The sequence below is a fragment of the Amphiprion ocellaris genome, chromosome 14, assembly GCF_022539595.1.
Source record: "Amphiprion ocellaris isolate individual 3 ecotype Okinawa chromosome 14, ASM2253959v1, whole genome shotgun sequence".
In the NCBI taxonomy this organism is placed as follows: domain Eukaryota; kingdom Metazoa; phylum Chordata; class Actinopteri; family Pomacentridae; genus Amphiprion; species Amphiprion ocellaris.
Genome location: NC_072779.1, coordinates 3821199 through 3840913, shown reverse-complemented (window position 1 = coordinate 3840913; position 19715 = coordinate 3821199). Strand labels below are relative to the sequence as shown.

The following is a 19715-nucleotide window of genomic DNA, read 5'->3' as shown; positions in this document are numbered from 1 at the left end:
GGACGCGAGGGACAACACTTGATCGGCACAACAGATGTTGTCCTCTCCTGCTATAACAATGATGAAAGATTTCTCTAAATCCCCATGACACATATCAGCATCGGTCAGCTCCACTGATTAAACTGACAGAACCTCAACACTACTTCTACTGCCACCCTATTTGAGATCTTTGAGACTTAGTGGTGTCGCTTGCTGTGTGGACACTCACAGCTGTGATTCAGTACTTGATTGCCACGTTAAAGCATTTGATTAGATTCTGTCAACTCAGACTGCAACACATTACCAATGTGATAGCTTTAATACATCATGGTCATCATGCATTAAGACAGCATTCAGTCTTTCCATACTGAGTGTTTGGGGTTTAAGGTTGTCGTGAGGCGTTAGTCAAGGTTCTTGTAAAATGCATTGTGCAAATTTCCCTTTCTTGAGCTTAGTGCATCTGTGCTTTTTAAATGTTTGTTTTTAATTTGCATTTTTAGAACACAGCATGTGGGCTGGGTGGAGCCGTGGTTATGTTTATGTTTTTTAGCTTTTCATTGGGTATGGCAGTTGTAGATGGGAGTTACAGGAGGGATGTTGTAGATGAAGATCGAAGATGCTGTGTCCACCTCTCTCCATCTGTACCTTCTGTTCATAGTTGAGTTTAAAAAGTTCACAAAGGAATCACCACTATGTTAGCACTGTATGCTGATGACACTGTTTTGTATGTGTTGAATGGATGGGGGGCTGCACAGTGGCGTAGTGGTTAGCACTTTCGCCTTGCAGCAAGAAGGTCCCTGGTTCGCGTCCCGGCTTTCCCGGGATCTTTCTGCATGGAGTTTGCATGTTCTCCCTGTGCATGCGTGGGTTTTCTCCGGGTACTCCGGCTTCCTCCCACAGTCCAAAAATATGCTGAGGTTAATTGATCATTCTAAATTGCCCGTAGGTGTGAATGTGAGAGTGATTGTTTGTCTCTGTATGTAGCCCTGTGACAGACTGGTGACCTGTCTAGGGTGTCCCCTGCCTTCACCTGAGTCAGCTGGGATAGACTCCAGCCCCCCCATGACCCTAGTGAGGATTAAGCGGTGTATAGATAATGGATGGATGGATGGATGAATGGATGGGTGGGGGTGGGCTGGGGTACCGATTAGGTTAGATGTTTCACGGTCTGGTGTCTGATGAAAACTATTAACCGACTTGTTATCGTTGCTTTATGAATCACAGAGCAGATGTCACTTCATCTGTAAGACTGAGATTGTGTGATTTGTATTTTACAGTGAGCACTATTTCGCTTCAGTGACACGTGGCAGCTTGCATTTAAATCAGACTGCAAAATATGTACTTGCCAATAAAGGAGTAGAACTGAATATTGTCTTCTCCCTTAAGGCTGTTACATTAATATTTTATTTGTGATTACGAAACCTTCCATTGTCTGCAATGCCAGGAGTGTTTTTTTTCCTGTGAGAGTTTTTGGTCCCCCACAGTTCCAATAGGAAGAGCAGCAAGAACAAAACAACATAAAAAATACATTTGAGTATCTTTAATTTTTTCTAAATTTGAAGTAGGTTATTGTGAGTGTCTTTTTTATTTTAAAATCAATGCCCAGTGATGTTTTAAAACATGGACCATGGTTTTCCAGTGTAACTGAGGTAGTTTTCTCCACATTCGATTCTTTTGATAACGTCCTGTCTCAGGTTCATGCGTTGCTGACCGATGTGACTGCATCTCAGGTAGAATGCAAAGTTTAGGCCCCACTTATCGACAACATGAAAGCAAGTACAATGCATTCATTCAAATCAAGTGCGACACATTATTTTAGGTCCAAGAAGCAAAATTGGTGAGATATTTTGAATATATGTTCCATCCATCCATCCATTATCTATACACCGCTTAATCCTCACTAGGGTCGCGGGGGGGCTGGAGTCTATCCCAGCTGACTCAGGTGAAGGCAGGGGACACCCTAGACAGGTCGCCAGTCTGTCGCAGGGCTACATATATAGACAAACAATCACTCTCACATTCACACCTACGGGCAATTTAGAATGATCAATTAACCTCAGCATATTTTTGGACTGTGGGAGGAAGCCGGAGTTGAATATATGTTGTACATGTTTTATTTATTTTTCTTAATATTTGGTGCACTGTAAAAGATGTGTTAAGTATTGCTTCGTGCTGACATAGGTCATAAAGAGTACAATGTTTATTGGAATGAAGCAGGATCAGAAACTTGTCGTGGCTGTACTACTGTCACTTTCAATGCACCACCGCCTTTTGAAACTCTGATTCCCAAAAAGTTTTGATTGTTTCACCAGTCATTGTTTTCAGATTGATTCTGTTTGTCTCTCTGCTGTACTTGGGAAATGTTAATGTGTATTAATGGAGAAAAGGAGTTCCACATTCCCATACACATTTTGTATTGGTTCATAAATAGACATTTTTACAAAACAATGATGAGTTCTTGTCTTAATAAAAGAGAAAAGATATTAATGTCCAAAATAATCAGTGTTGGTATTGTTTTTTACTCCAGATGTTAATATATTAACGTGATGCACCACAGAGAAAATGCAACGTAATATAAACACACAGTCACACATATTGTATTTTTTATCCACATTTACCATTTGCAGATGATGAGGCCTGACTTCATTTACCTTATTAAGCTCATTTACAGTTAGAAAAATCCCTTTTATTAACTGTTTACACCCGTCCATCCACCCCAACATCCTCCCTGTCTTCCTGCATTGACACAAAATGGGGAGATTGGTTAGTTTAACTCCTTGATGCCTGAATTTATTCACAATTACATAAAAACTTTTTTTCTGTGTTTTTGCGTTTCAGCTGATGCTAGAATGAGTGGAGAGTTTGATCATTTGTCTGTTACTCATAGAACAGATATATAATAATTAGGTCCCACTCCAACCGCTCCTACCAGAAACCAGAGCTTGCAAAAGGTTCCGAGGTACGTATTGAATATGCACAAACCAGCACTGGGGGAATGGATACGCTATCTCACTGCAGTCTGAATGAAAGTGGTATGATGCAAATTCGCGACGATAGACGTCAAGGGGTTAAACTGTTTTTTTCTGAAACTTCCATTGCATTTTTCCACAGTTAATGGACAACCCCAAAACTCTACACTCTCCCCAATGTTTTTTTTTTTACCTTAATAATATATTTATATGAGTGAAATAAGCAGTCAGCAGTATGAGGGAGCATTTCTACCAGTTTTAATGCATCCTAGTACAGTAGATGAAACTGGGAACGTAATAGATCTGCATACTGTCAAGGAAGCAACAATGTGAAGTTCTATTTCAGCCTTTTAAAAGCAGGTAGAGATTTATATCTAAATATGTAAGTTTATACACAGAGATGAGTTTTTAGGGGTTAAATAACTGATCGGAGAGAGTATGGTTGCCGAGCTTACACAGACTTCAGTTTATCTTCGTTAACTTACTTCAACCACCCTAATTATTATATGAAAATCTTCAGCATTGATATTTGGCATTCAGGCTTTAACTTCGTCGCTCCCCACAAAAGAAACGGCAAACTCTGCACAGCATGGATTTGGGAAGTGATGATAGTAGCTTCCCCGCCTGGAGGAACACAGACTCATGTGGTGCTTCTGAAAGCTGTCACTAGAGAGAAACGGCAGAATCAAGCTGAATGTTTGGAGTGTCGAAAAATTGTCATCATTCTGTTGTATAATGAACATTACGGTATTACAGGGACCAGTGGAGGGACTTGACTCTTTGGTCTCATTTTGAAAATGTCTCAAAAATACATCATTATCTACACAGGCTCAGCTTTAGTGAGCTGCATTGCTGAATATATCGAGTGTATTTGAATATCATGAGGAGACAAAGGAATAAGAAATGGGGTGGCTTTACATATCAACTTCCACTTACTCTTTGGTAATGCTGAAAGCTCTTTTTCAGTCTGAAGTGAACCTCGGCAAGTGCAGCTGTCATGAAATCTTTATCGTATGCATAAACCAGTGTGAACACGGAGTATGAAACAAGCAATCCTAATTAACACAAATAAAGGGTAATACCTTGAGGATCACCGTGAAAGCTTGAATAAATTTGACAAGATTTACACACCGAAAATCAATCTCTGCTTCCCTGCTTGATGAGTGTGCTGAACCTTTTAAACTAACATCTTAAATAAATGGAGATCATGTTCCCAACATAGTAGACGGAGTTGACGTGAGGTGAGCTATCTGTCATAGAAAAGTGTAATTCTCCATTCATATTTAATGTCCATGAGTCAGGCTTTACTTTAGACATTAACAGACTTGTAGTATTCAGTATTCAGTAGATGACTTGAGTAGAAGATGATATTATCTTTTTAATTACATTTTCACCTCAGGCTCTCATTATACCTCAAGTGCTGTACATAATGAGCCAACATCTTAAATAAGTAAAGGTGATACTGCTATTGATTAGAAAGTGAAGACCTGAGGCAAGCTATCATTCATAGAAAATGTACTTCTGAGTTCATGTTTAATGTGCATGCCAGTCGGTCTCTTATAGGCTCATTACTCAATATCCTCAAATAACTTAAATAGAAAGGAGTCCTATTCATTACACTTTAACTGAGTCTGTGCACAAATGGCTCCACTTAATAAAGCCCGAGTATAATCACTTTGCTGCATGTGTCCTTGGTGGTGGTGGTTTGTCTGCGGTAATGAAAAGGTCAGCGATGCAGTCGTGTCTCTTTGTGTTAACCTTGCAAGCTCAAAAGGTTAATATAGATATCCTGACATGAATAGTACATTATTTACCCATTACATGTGCACAGCAACTGCATTATTATCTGACTCATCGCAGCCAGCCAGAGTTCTAATGAACTCTGGTAAAAGGCGTCCATGTTTCCAATCACATATTATTCAGGGATTGGCTATTTAGCTCCTAGCCAGAGGCCTTTAAAATTAGGAGGCCATGAAGAGGCTCTGCAAAGCCAACCTTTACAGCCTTGTATCAACAGGTGAGCCAGAAGTGATTATAAATGATTTATTGATTGTGAGGGGCAGGAAGGAGCAGAGCTATAAACTCTGGTGTTAATAGCGAACCTTAAGGCTACTTAGGAAATTAGGCTGCCTGTAAGGGCAACAATTAAGCTACTTGTCTTTGCTCTGCAATCAGACCAGAGAATACTGAACATATACAGTCAATTCTACCTACAGGTGCAAATAATGTCACCTGAACCTGATGTGTCATTTTTGTTTATAATTAGAAAGTAGCTTATTAGGAATTGTTTAACCTATATGTGAAGGTTCCACATGGTGAAAATCCATTTTTGCTGTTTTTTGAGGCTGCTATAATGTGGAATGTGACATTTATTTCTATAAGCCCCCAGTCAGTTAGATAGCTTCCCAATTTTACAAGCTAGTCAGAATTTTTGTGCTTCATTGCAACTGTGGAGTCAACGGTTAGCTAACTCGCTGCCCGTTCAGAATGAGCAGCTTCCTCACAGTCAAGCAGATTTGTTGAGATAATTCTGCTCACTCTGAAAGGTCTCAGCCACAAGGAAAGCTCACCACATGTTCTGCTGACGGCTGCAAGAGCAAACACAAGAGTCTTCATGCACTCCAAGCATCTGAGGAACTGAAGACCCATCGGATTACTTTCAGTTTTGATGACAATGTCATCTCAACAATAGTAAAACCTTTACCCAGCATGTTAAAGTGGCTAACGTCACCATTAGTTAGGATATATAGCTCACAGGTCAGAACTCCGTGGAAACACTGAGGAACAATCAGAGATGGCTGAACATAAGAAACAAGGACTGGGAAGGTTTCTGTGTTTGCATGTTGCCTGCTGTGCCTCAGTGAAACCAAACTCATCTGTTTACTTCTCTCCTGCTCTCTGTGCTCACACATTCTGTATTTTAACGCTGGAACATTCCCAGTAAAGCTGTTAAAATATTTTACTTTTATGTTTTTGTTGTCAGACAACAGAACAAGCATGAAAGAGTGACTAAAATGCGCACTAATTCTGCCTTGCGATCAACTGTTTTACTGATCAATCACAGATGCAGAGAGAGTTTTCTTCCTGAAGTGGGTGGGGATACTGAAACGGCCCATTTAGAACAGGTCTAAAACCACGTTATACAGTCATTGTCAAGTCAAACTGGGAGAAGCTGAAACCTCATAGAAAGAAGAAGCTGAAGTCTGATAGAAAGAAGAAGCATTCACACAGGTGCTACACTCAGCTGGGGCGGAACCAATCTGCGGCTGCAGGTTTGCTACCTGCAGCATAAAAAGGGACACACGCAGCACTGACAAGGAACGGAGAATGAATGAGCTCCTCAAACAAAGTGGCTGTGAGCGTGATAATCTGCGGCAAACTGTGCAGGACTGCTTCATCTACAGAAATCTGTGTAGCAGCCGGTAAGAGCAGAATCATGGAAGTTCTGGGAGACTGTTTAACCTGCAGATGTGAGCCGCTGCAGAACGTGTTAGCTTTAGCATTAGCCACGGAGATCGGCGTCAGCCACAGTTAGTGATGGCTGATCGAGGCTTTGTTGAAGCTTCGACACTTCATTCAAAACATGGTTCATTACTCGAGGCCTCAATGACACACAGTGCTCGAGTAGGACATCTAGTGGTCAATAAAATGAAGTGCAATCAAGTTACCTGTAAATGATTGAAATAATACAATGTAAAACTGTTTCCTGATTTTGAAAAGCAAAGATATTTGAATAAGTTCATGCATTTAAAAAATATCAAACATGTAATTGCAAGTACAAATCTAGAAGAAATTTCTGCTGGAAACTAACTTTTGACACAGTAGATTTTGTTACAGTTTAGTGCTAGTGATGACATTATTTCATTTTTTTCTAACAAGAACCTTTATTCATTAAAAAAGCAAAACAGCAACAACAAAACCAAAGCTTGCCAGTCTGTGTAATTCACAAATATAATGAAAAAAAATCAGACATTTGGCAAGTGCTGATTATTCCCTATATAATATATCTCTGCAGAAGGTACAGTGTATATATAACCTTTTTTTATAAAGCAAATCAAAAAAAATCACTCATAGATTCATATCTTAGCAGAAGAAACAATTTCAATGAATATTCATTGGGCAAAAGAAAAAAAATTAGACATCATAATCACAACTATAAAGTTTCATCCTGTTACTAGATTTTTGCACAGCAACTGCATTATTATCTGACTCATCGCAGCCAGCCAGAGTTCTAATGAACTCTGGTAAAAGGCGTCCATGTTTCCAATCACATATTATTCAGGGACTGGCTATTTAGCTCCTAGCCAGAGGCCTTTAAAATTAGGAGGCCATGAAGAGGCTCTGCAAAGCCAACCTTTACAGCCTTGTATCAACAGGTGAGCCAGAAGTGATTATAAATGATTTATTGATTGTGAGGGGCAGGAAGGAGCAGAGCTATAAACTCTGGTGTTAATAGCGAACCTTAAGGCTACTTAGGAAATTAGGCTGCCTGTAAGGGCAACAATTAAGCTACTTGTCTTTGCTCTGCAATCAGACCAGAGAATACTGAACATATACAGTCAATTCTGCCTACAGGTGCAAATAATGTCACCTGAACCTGATGTGTCATTTTTGTTTATAATTAGAAAGTAGCTTATTAGGAATTGTTTAACCTATATGTGAAGGTTCCACATGGTGAAAATCCATTTTTGCTGTTTTTTGAGGCTGCTATAATGTGGAATGTGACATTTATTTCTATAAGCCCCCAGTCAGTTAGATAGCTTCCCAATTTTACAAGCTAGTCAGAATTTTTGTGCTTCATTGCAACTGTGGAGTCAACGGTTAGCTAACTCGCTGCCCGTTCAGAATGAGCAGCTTCCTCACAGTCAAGCAGATTTGTTGAGATAATTCTGCTCACTCTGAAAGGTCTCAGCCACAAGGAAAGCTCACCACATGTTCTGCTGACGGCTGCAAGAGCAAACACAAGAGTCTTCATGCACTCCAAGCATCTGAGGAACTGAAGACCCATCGGATTACTTTCAGTTTTGATGACAATGTCATCTCAACAATAGTAAAACCTTTACCCAGCATGTTAAAGTGGCTAACGTCACCATTAGTTAGGATATATAGCTCACAGGTCAGAACTCCGTGGAAACACTGAGGAACAATCAGAGATGGCTGAACATAAGAAACAAGGACTGGGAAGGTTTCTGTGTTTGCATGTTGCCTGCTGTGCCTCAGTGAAACCAAACTCATCTGTTTACTTCTCTCCTGCTCTCTGTGCTCACACATTCTGTATTTTAACGCTGGAACATTCCCAGTAAAGCTGTTAAAATATTTTACTTTTATGTTTTTGTTGTCAGACAACAGAACAAGCATGAAAGAGTGACTAAAATGCGCACTAATTCTGCCTTGCGATCAACTGTTTTACTGATCAATCACAGATGCAGAGAGAGTTTTCTTCCTGAAGTGGGTGGGGATACTGAAACGGCCCATTTAGAACAGGTCTAAAACCACGTTATACAGTCATTGTCAAGTCAAACTGGGAGAAGCTGAAACCTCATAGAAAGAAGAAGCTGAAGTCTGATAGAAAGAAGAAGCATTCACACAGGTGCTACACTCAGCTGGGGCGGAACCAATCTGCGGCTGCAGGTTTGCTACCTGCAGCATAAAAAGGGACACACGCAGCACTGACAAGGAACGGAGAATGAATGAGCTCCTCAAACAAAGTGGCTGTGAGCGTGATAATCTGCGGCAAACTGTGCAGGACTGCTTCATCTACAGAAATCTGTGTAGCAGCCGGTAAGAGCAGAATCATGGAAGTTCTGGGAGACTGTTTAACCTGCAGATGTGAGCCGCTGCAGAACGTGTTAGCTTTAGCATTAGCCACGGAGATCGGCGTCAGCCACAGTTAGTGATGGCTGATCGAGGCTTTGTTGAAGCTTCGACACTTCATTCAAAACATGGTTCATTACTCGAGGCCTCAATGACACACAGTGCTCGAGTAGGACATCTAGTGGTCAATAAAATGAAGTGCAATCAAGTTACCTGTAAATGATTGAAATAATACAATGTAAAACTGTTTCCTGATTTTGAAAAGCAAAGATATTTGAATAAGTTCATGCATTTAAAAAATATCAAACATGTAATTGCAAGTACAAATCTAGAAGAAATTTCTGCTGGAAACTAACTTTTGACACAGTAGATTTTGTTACAGTTTAGTGCTAGTGATGACATTATTTCATTTTTTTCTAACAAGAACCTTTATTCATTAAAAAAGCAAAACAGCAACAACAAAACCAAAGCTTGCCAGTCTATGTAATTCACAAATATAATGAAAAAAAAATCAGACATTTGGCAAGTGCTGATTATTCCCTATATAATATATCTCTGCAGAAGGTACAGTGTATATGTAACCTTTTTTTATAAAGCAAATCAAAAAAAATCACTCATAGATTCATATCTTAGCAGAAGAAACAATTTCAATGAATATTCATTGGGCAAAAGAAAAAAAATTAGACATCATAATCACAACTATAAAGTTTCATCCTGTTACTAGATTTAACAAATAAAATGATCAAGCACATAATCCTACAGTTCAGTTACTCCTGTCTACTAGATAGATAGATAGATAGATAGATAGATAGATAGATAGATAGATAGATAGATAGATAGATAGATAGATAGATAGATAGATAGATTAAACCTAGAATTCTAGAACTCGCACAACTCAACAGTGTCTCCAACATTTTGTAAAAGGTAAAAAGCACAACAGAGGCAGAGAGTTGCTTTTCTGTTCCTGTCACACCATAATACCATGGTGTTTTGATTGCTGTGTAAATTCAGGGGAATTTGGGAAGAGTTTCTTTCACTGAAAAAAAAATCTCCTAATTTTTTCATGTTGTCTGTTATGGAAAGTATTGGGAGGTAAAATGGGCTGCAGCAGGTGGTCTCTGGGAGCGAATATTTCTGGTCTGTGGATTAAACCGTCTAGGGGCTTCATCTTTCACTGACATGGCCTCATCAATGTCGTCCAAAAAAAAATGCATTTAGTGGAAATACATTATCTTCTGCAGCCCCGTTGAACCTTCTTTTCAGGTCCTGTCAGTGTGATTTTTGGCCACTTGTCACTCAGAAGAGCCTTCAGTTTGTCTCTGGCCTCTGATACAGCTGCAGTCATTTCTCATAGTACTGCACAGTGAAGTCATGGCTGCTGGCTGTGGTTTCACTCAGATGTGACCAGGAGGAGTAACTGCTCAGAAAATGGAGGTGATCCTCTGTTGATGACAGCTTCTCCAGCTCTGTGTCCTTCCTTCTCAGCTCACTGATCTCCTGCTGCATTTTCTCCTGAACCTCTGTGACTCGACTCTCATCAGTTTTCTGCTGGGATCTGATCTTCTGCTTCACTTCAGAGCTTTTCTTCTCAATCAGACAGATCAAGTCCGTGAAGATCCTTTCACTGTCACTCACAGCTTCATCAGCAGACGCTCCAATGGCCTCCAGCCTCTGTTGCATCACTTTAACATCTTTCTCTCTGTCCTGGATTCTCTGTTGAATGTTTCTCCGGTCCACTCCGAGCTCCGTCTGCCTCTCAGCCCTCTCTGCTGCAGCTGAGACTGTGTTGTGGCCTTTATGTTCATCCATGGAGCAGAGATAACAGATGCACTGTCGATCGGTGCGGCAGAAAATCTTCATCACCTCGTCGTGGCGAGGGCAGATGTTCTCCTGGAGCTTTGAAGTGGCTTTCTACCAGCTTGTGCTTCTTCAATGGAGCCACGTTGAAGTGAGGCTGGAGGTGCAGCTCGCAGTAAGAGGCCATACATGCCAGACAGGACTTGAAAGCTTTCATCTTTCTCCCAACACAGAAATCACAGGAAACGTCTGCAGGTTCAGCATAGGAATGATGAGGTGGAGCATCTGCAAGTCCTGCGTTTTTAGCTCCTCCACCAAATCAGCAAACATGGTGTTTTTCATCAGGACAGGCTTCGGTGTGAAACTCCGCCTGCACTGAGGGCAGCTGTATGTTCTCTTGTCAACCCAGAAGTTCTTAATGCAGCTCATGCAGTAGCTGTGCCCACAGGGAATTGTCACTGGATCCTTCAGAAGATCCAGACAGACGAACAGCTCAGTTTTTCTCGATCCATCTGAACTGCAGCCTGCGCCATTTCTCGTCTTGGTGAGTGAATGTTAAGTTTCACTTTCCACTACCAGAGAAAAGCTGTTGTCATTTCCTGGATGCTTGTTCACTGATATGCAGCGTATGGGGATAAGAGCTCTTGCATTTCATCACATGGAGTTTGCACCCATCTTTAAAAACTGTCAGGAAGGAGTGTTACGAAGTTGTGCTTCATTGCAGGAAAAGGTGCAGTTTAAAGCTGCAGCTTGTCTTAACCCTTTATTTATAGTCTTAGTCTTTCACATACCAAAGAATTATAACTTAATGCATTGACTCAAAACTATTCCCAGTGGAATATACTCCTGTTGCTAGTAATAGTAATGAAAACAGCAACTATTAAAATAAGCCTGACTTAAATGTCATCTTTTGTACACCAAATGCAATTTAAAGTGCTTTAAATTTCAGTTAAGAACTGAGCTTAGTCTGAAGCTAAAGACAAAATAACAATTTTAATACCTAATATTTGGCAGGAGTGTACAAACTTATAACCAGTGGCAGTAGAGCTGAACAAATTGAGGGTTGAAAGCAAATCTAAAAGAAGTCCAGACAAAATTTGCCACCGTTAGTGGATTCAAATCCAGCAGGAGGAATTATTTTTCAGTACTGAGCAATACTAGTGACCACATGACTTACATATGGAGCTGCAGATATTTCATTCTATACTCTGATCACGCCAAACAACCACAGCCTTCAGAAGTTTTGAAGTGTGACATGTCTTACAGGACAGGATATTCATGTACAAACTTGTACAGATTGTAGCAAAACTTGTGGTTTCATAGCCGTAAATTTACAGCACTAGACCCAGTGGAAGTCTAGAGAGACTACTTCAGAGAGAAGGCCGGTCCTTGTTCTAAGAGGAATATAAACAGAACAGTTTGATATATAGTAAGTCATAATTTTATTTATTTATTTACTTTTTACGAGACGTATCCCTATGCCCGGAAGCTGAATTGAGCGGTGCACCGTTTATTTTCTTCCGCCGCACCTCCAAACATCGGTTCCTATGAGCCTAGTAGCATCGCTTCATGGCTGAAGATGCCGTGACAGCCGTTAATATCCGCGTCTGTCTTGTTACATATTTGATAAATATGACGGGGATTTTAAACAAAATCTCGCCTGTTGTTAGTTTTATTATTTTTTGTACATTTTTCTGATGTTTTGAGGTCTGTGACAGCGCAAGGTAGAGACGTGAGCTAAACGGTGCTAGCAAAACACTGGCAGTTGAGACTGAACGTTGATATTTAGGCTAAAAGTTGATGCTAACAAAGCTGCTGTTGAAGTTTTTCTTCCAGCATTTGGCTCTGTTCGGTACCAAACTGGCTAATATGATTATAATAACCTCGAGATAATTTTGTACTCTGTTAAACAGATATTTATAACACGTTAAAATATTGTTTCATAAGTTGGGGGTTCACTCAAATAAATAGCTCACGGTAACTGGAAGCTAGCTGAAAACAACCGTTTTACAGTATCCGTCAAAATGTCGTAGTAATATACCTGTTAGTTGCCTTTTTATTAGCTGTATTTATGTAGAAATAAGCAAATCTACAACTAATCTTCACAGGGTTATAATATTTCAGTCTACTTTTATTTGAACAAATTTTTTAAATAATGTCGTAATCATAATAACTTTATTTGTGTTGCACATTTAAGAAGATCATTCACAAAATGCTTTGCTAGGTAGAACATAAAAATGACCAAAAAAAAAGTACAGAATGGATAGCTAATTAAAAGCTGGGGACAGTGTCACACAAGGGGGTTAAGAGAGAAGCTGAAGAGAAAATAAAAGAGAAATAGATTAAGATCAGGAGGTTGGAAAGAGGGACTACAAGCAGTGAACATTTTAAAAGGGATAAAAAGGCAGAGAGTGATAAAAGAGAACTTTACTTGAAGGCGAGTATATAAAAGTATGTTTTAAGAAGTGATTTAAAAGAAGTTACTGATTTGGCAAGCCTTACATATCAGAAAACTCCTAAATCACAAACTACAGTCTCCAGAATGACTAGACAGTTTCGTTAACACTTCTTTAAAACTGTTCAAATAAAAAAATCATCATTTTAACCTTTATGACTTCAGGATTGTATTAAAACTGTGTTGGCGTTAGCTTGACCTCATGTAGCCTGACAGTCAGAATGTATTGCAGTCCATTTTTTCATTCATTTATTCAACATTTTGTTTGAATCAGTATTCAAATTGGAGTTATAAATTGTGATTCAAAGGTCTGAAGTACGTCGTCATTTAATAGAATAACTGCAAAATAAGTTCAGAAATGTTAGAAATTTCTGTAGGGTGAACAATTTGGCAAAAATATGTAACTGTGAATGTATTTTTGGTCTAAGTTTTTAAAGCCATTCTTCAGTTAGGTATTAATGTAAAAGATGTAAAACATGATAGAGAATTGCCATGAGACACCACCTAAAACGTGGCTGTCCCATAAGGAGGACGACATCATTTTGTTAAACTGTAGACATGACTGTTGTAATTATGGGCCAAATGTGCTACAAAATGTACAAGGTGTAGTCATTAAATATTGATTAGGCTTATGTCAGTTGAACCATAGAGTGCACACCTGTATTATGTATTAATACATTAGCGTTGTGTACATTCATCAGTGGTCAAGAATAAACAGCCCATAAGTTTCAATCTGCTCCAATTAGATACAATCTTATTGCACTTTTTTCATTATTTATTAACTGCATTTTATTACTTGTTTTGTTTCAAACTGAAGTTCTGATTTGAAATAAAATAAATCTTCATGCTTACTTTCAGGTCACTGAGTGATTTTGGTGGGAGGTAAATGTCTGTTTATGTCAAAGAAAGGAGAGATTCTCTTCAGACAAACAGCCAAAAAGCTTATCTTCTGTGCAGTGAATTACACTTGACTTATAAAAGACAAATGGGGAAGGGCAGCCATGAGAGAAATTTCTTTTCTACTGAGCTTAACGTCAATTGTTGTTGATTTTCTTTCCCAGAGAATGACGAGTCACTGGAGCTCATGCTGTCGGAGGATACAGCGTCCGACTCAGAGAACAGCCCCAAGTTTGTGGAGTCAGAAGACCTGGACTCTCTGCCGAAGAGGCAGTTCAAGACAGCTGAGATCGCAGATGCTGTGATGGGGACTGAAACCCCCATCGACCCATCTGACATCGAGTCACTGTTCCCCAAGAATGTGAAAGACTTCAAGTCAGGCTTCTCTCCGCCCTGTGATGAGAACAGTGCTCAGTGCGGTTCACCTGCTCTGGATGCAAACGGAGCATCGCTAGAAGAGAAGGGCTCAGAATCACCACAGCAGGTTAGTATCTAGAAGCACAACAAACAGAAGAGTTGTTGTGAAATTGCAAAGTAAAGGGTAGAGTGGGATTTGAACAGAAACATATCTTCTATTCAACATTCACTGTAGGAATTCATTATTTTCCATCTATCTATCTAGTTCTATCGAGTTAGTGTTTAGGCTGCACAGTGGATTGGTGGTTAGCACTTTGGCCTTGCAGCTAGAAGATCCCCGGTTTGTGTCCCGGCTTTCCCAGGATCTTTCTGCATGGAGTTTGCATGTTCTCCCTATGCATGCGTGGCTTTTCTCCAGGTTCTCTGGCTTCCTCCCACAGTCCAAAAACATGCTGGGGTTAATTGGTGATTCTAAATTGTCCGTAGGTGTGAATGTGATTGTCTGTCTCTAAATGGAGGCCTGTGATGGACTGTTACATGTCCAGGTCAGTAGAGAAAGTAAATTAGATCACATAAATTACATTGTTAGAAGCTGACTACTCCTCGGTTGTTTACCTGCAGGTCACTCTCGACATAGTGCGTGCCGACGTCACGGCAACTGAGGAGCAGAACACCACCGAGGCCGCCAAGACGTACAAAGTGAACTGTGATAAGAGGAACATCACAGGAATGGACAACTTCACCGTTCAGGTCCTCAACGCTTCCCAGGTACTCATGCTGTCCTCTGGCTCTCACTTTTAACATTCTGAATGCTGTTTTTACACATTTTAGAAACATACCAGTGGTGTCCTGTTCATTCATATATGGTATATTCACACACTAGTATGTATTAAACTTGAAATAAATAAATAAAATTATATGAAATAAATATTGCCTGTTTAAATAAATAAAAAGAGACACACATAAATAAACTAATGGCAAGAACACACTTCCAGTGGAGAACAAGCTGGTAGGAACCATTCTTCATCATTTACGAAACTTTGCATAATTTCATTTGGTTTACAAGTATGATCATAAAATAGTACATTGTTGTTAAAATACAGTAAATCTTCAGCTTAGCTAATGTGGAGCTAACAAATTATGATGTCAGTGAGTAATTTTGTTTCCATTTTACGTGTAATGTAAGGTAAATGAGACACTTAGATAGGGTGTGCATTATTTAGAAAAGTGACTATTTTACTCGTACAATAGTGTGCACGGTGTGTGCAGTATTTAAAATATTTTTTCAGTTTTTAATTTATTTTTAAAAATTATTTAATTCTAAGACTTTCCACCTAAAGCTACTGCCTTCTGCCCAACTCCTAATGCATAAAGAACAAATGGAACTGCTAAACCCAACTGTCAAACTAAACTTTCAAATAAACGTTGTTGAGTGGAATCCAGTTAAAACTCTCTTAATGTGGGGAAGCTGCACAGACTTTTAGGACCTGCCTTGAAATGAACCATTCAGCTTTAAGTTACTAAACCCATCCCTCACTCTTTCCTCACCTCTGTCAGGACCTGATGGAGTTCCTCAACGCTAACGGCACAGAGTGCTCCGTGGTGCTCTTCTTCACCTCCTGGTGCCAGTTCTCAGCCAGCCTGGCCCCTCACTTCAACGCCCTGCCGCGGGTCTTTCCCAGCATGCATTTCTTGGCACTGGATGCCTCGCAGCACAGCAGGTGAATGGTTGCGTTTTTCTGCTTTTAAAATGTGAACGGGATTTCTGATTTTAATGAACCTTTGTCGTCTGTGGCTCAGTCAACCTTAGCCTGTATCTGGAAACAGAAATTTAAGTCATGTGTTTATAAACTAGTTAACTTGATAATTAGTCTAGGAATCCATCGATAAGGTTCTTCTGTGTAGAAAAACTGAAAATATGTGTCTAATATTGTACAGGTAAAGGTTTCTTAGTGCTTTTTGTGCTTTTCTGATCTGACTTAGGGCAAATTTATGGAAACCAAAATCTGTCCAAAGGTTTCTAACCTCATTTTGCAGCAAGAAGCTAGTTTTTCCTTTTTCAGTGTGTTTCATTTTTAAAGGCCTGCCAAGAGATGAAAATATCAAATTTTCACAGATTTAAAGTTCCTTCCTGGTTGGGAGCCATTGTCTTAGACAGTGCTGGCACTTTGTCCTGTGACTAAAATAGATAGTAGAACAAATGGCGACTAAACTGTTGATTAAGGTACCAGGAAGATCTAAACTTGGCTCTGCTTAAAATAATCAATTTTTCCTTTTTAGTTGACACTGCAACAGATATTTTGATTTTATTTGTATGTAAAAAATCCAAACACAGATCAACATAGAACACTGCCAACAGTAGCCTCAAAAAATTCAACACAAGTTGAGAAGTTTTCAACCAGAATTGAACATCATGTTGTTTATTACTCCACCAAGGAACCTGGCGGAGTTATGTGACAACTGGCGTACATTTGCCCTTCTGTGAATCTGTCTGTTAGCAGCATTACTCAAAAACAGACTAATGGGTTTGGATGGAATTTTCAGGGAAGGTCAGAAATGACACAAGGACCAAGTGATTAGATTTTGGCAGTGATGCGGCTTATAGTCTGGATCCACAGATTATTAAAGATTTCCGTATCATTGTGAGATAGCGACACGGCGTCACTGTAACTATGACAACAAGTGAACACTAGTGAACAGCCTTGGAGGAGGACTGCGCTCTCTGAGTGCCTTTCTTGTTTATTTTGTTGTAGTTGTTGTTTTGATTACTCTGTGTTAGTCCAGACCAGAGACTCAGGTGAATTCATTCTTGTCTCGTGTCCGTCTCCGTCCTCTACCAGCCTCTCCACGAGGTTCGGGACAGTGGCGGTGCCCAACATCCTGCTGTTCCAGGGAGCCAAACCCATGGCTCGCTTCAACCACACCGACAGAACACTGGAGACGCTCACCTCCTTCATCACTAACCAGACAGGTACAAATGCAGTGCAGACAGTCCAAAATAACGCAGTTCTAATTCACTCATAAATATATTTGTTCTCTTGCATTCATACAGATTTCAGATTTCTCCTGGCAGTGCTCCTTCTCAGGGAACACTCCCTCATTACTGACTTAGATTTAATTGGTCATTTAGTGTTTGCAGATCACCTTGTGAGTTTCCAGACATTCATCTGTGGACTGTCTTTGCTTCTGTTGCTGAAATACTTCTAGTGTTTTGTGCTCCTGTCACATTTTTATTCACTGTGGGCTCATTTTTCACTCCAGTATAAAATCCTGCACCTCTATGGAAAAAACACAACCATGGCTAGATCTAGAGGAAACTCAAAAATGTCTTTTGTGCAGTCTAACAAAGTTAAAATGCCATAAATCGTTAAAAGAGAAAAAAGTTTCTGTGACTACTAATTTTACAAAGGAAAAAAAAAGCTGCGATCAACATATGTTACATTTTTCTTTTTTTTTTTTTTTTTTTTTTTTTTTTTTCTAAGTGCCCACAGGTGTTACCAATACTTTAAAAATACTATATACTGGGGATATTTTGCTGCTTTTATTTTTAATTTGTTTCCACACTTGGTTCCTCTTTGCTCTGTGTAAAAACAGCCTGCAGTCCCTGAATTTTTGTCAAGTGAATTTTCATCACGGCAGAATTTCTCATAGCTTCCTGGATGTGTAGATGAACCATTTGTTTGGTTTGTTTTTTGTTTTTTTGTTCTGTTTTATGGAATTTGGTTTGAGGAAATAAGACATGCACCTGTCATGGTTTTAAGCTCAAGTTTCCGACCCAACAATACATCACAGATAAGTAATTCAAGCACCATCAGAAGGAAACAGCTGTAAGGTCAATAAACATTCATCCACAGTGACGTCTCTTTTTTGTCATGTATTAAAAGTCTGGCTAAAGTGCTACACCACCTCTCCTGCTACGGCTGAATACCTGACTCCTACGTGATTTAATGACTAAAACAACTGTAAAAATCTTTCTCTTGTAACTTATTGCTTCTCGGTCCACCTACAGGTGGCTGGGAGGTACATTTGAGACATGTAAAATAGATTTTTACTGTACAAAATCAAAATATTAATCCCACAGTGGGGAAATTTGCAGTTTCACAGGAACAAAGATTTGAGGAATGTAGCATAAAAATGAACCAAAATATTCATAGGTACTAGTTTTAAAAATAACTATTATCATAATTATGGCACATATCAGTGGTATTGCACAGATTTTTTGATGAGTAGAAATAGTGATTGACTGTTATTATTAACAAAATAGCATATATTCTAGTGTATGTAGAAAAATAGGTGTTGCACAGGATTTTAAAAGTGCAAAAATATTAATCATTCGTAGAATGTGTTGATATTTTACCAAAGAGATGTCATATTAATGTTATATTGGTGTAACCGGTGGCTTCTCTTCGCTGCGTTGTGTTAATTCAGGCAACAGAGATCTTTTTTTTCGTTTATTACAGCCCTTTACAGTCGATTAAAAAAAGACACAAAATCGTCCGTCACACAAGACTTGTACTCCAACAGAAATTAAATAATGCATAACCATATTAGAATGGGAAAGTGAACTCATAGGTAGAATTATATGACATTAAAACACACAAATTACAACTCTGCAATCTTGCTTTCCTCTCTCTCAAAACACAGAAACAAAACTGGGAGAGGTAAGGCGGGAAATAGTCATTTATAGGACTCCTGGGCGAAGGTTCCACACAACAACCGAGAGACAGACCAAACTTTGTGTAATTATAACAATAAACATAACGACAATAAAAGAACACTAAAATAAAATATATATTTCTAATACAATAATACGTATACATTTAACCTACAACCACTGCTGCAATTGGCACCCTCCAAAGATGTATTAAGGAGATCCAAAATAATAACAGCTAACAATAGAAATCAGTTTTCCTCATTTACTCAAGCATAATAGACATTTTTTTTATTTGTCACACAGTCAGAAATACCAGGAAAATGCATAGATAGTATCTGTCAAATAAGGTAACAGACTCATCACCTGTAAGGTCCAGTCTGATCTAGAAAGAAACCCTCCAGCATCACTCATTCAGTCAACAAATTCTGTCTGTTTTAGGGTTTGAGGCGGACCCCGACAGAAACGTGACGGATGCTGACCGCCTGGGCCCCCTCCCCAGCATCCCCATGAACAGCATCGACTGGCTGCTGGTCTTCTCCATCCTCTTCATCACAGGCTTCATGCTCTACGCCATCCTGTGCACCGACAGCATCCGATGGCTCATACCTGGACAGGAGCACGAGCATCAGGACTGAACACGGCCTGCCAGTCAGCAAGGATGCAAACTTATTTCATGAACAAGTTTAGTTTGTTAAAATTGCTAATAATTTGCTTGTGTTTTAAGTGTTTGGATGAAATTGAATATTTGCGTGATTTATAATAAACAATGTCATGATGTATGGGTTTCGAGGGA

At 39.4% G+C, this 19715-nt stretch overlaps 1 protein-coding gene and 1 pseudogene across 2 annotated transcripts; one reads left to right on the top strand and one right to left on the bottom strand.

Moving 5' to 3' along the window:
• Positions 1–8623: 8623 nt before the first annotated feature.
• On the top strand, positions 8624–19699 carry txndc15 (thioredoxin domain containing 15). Of its 2 annotated transcripts, none has more exons than XM_023271206.3 (6): positions 8624–8729; positions 14076–14395; positions 14890–15036; positions 15826–15989; positions 17109–17239; positions 19361–19699. In XM_023271206.3, exons 1-6 carry the CDS (start codon positions 8639–8641, stop codon positions 19555–19557), a joined length of 1050 nt encoding a protein of 349 aa, XP_023126974.2. In that variant the 5' UTR covers positions 8624–8638; the 3' UTR covers positions 19558–19699. The 2 variants fall into 2 exon arrangements, with proteins under 2 accessions (XP_023126974.2, XP_023126966.2); XM_023271198.3 differs by lacking the exon at positions 8624–8729 and adding an exon at positions 12198–12283.
• On the bottom strand, positions 10104–11092 carry LOC129350508 (E3 ubiquitin/ISG15 ligase TRIM25-like; annotated as a pseudogene).
• Positions 19700–19715: the final 16 nt, after the last annotated feature.

Coding starts and splice junctions, on each gene's coding strand:
- txndc15 (XM_023271206.3), top strand. CDS start 8,639: ATGAGCTCCTCAAACAAAGTGGCTGTGAGCGTGATAATCTGCGGCAAA. Junction 8,730..14,075: donor AGAAATCTGTGTAGCAGCCG/GTAAGAGCAGAA, acceptor TTTCTTTCCCAG/AGAATGACGAGTCACTGGAG. Junction 17,240..19,360: donor CTTCATCACTAACCAGACAG/GTACAAATGCAG, acceptor TGTCTGTTTTAG/GGTTTGAGGCGGACCCCGAC.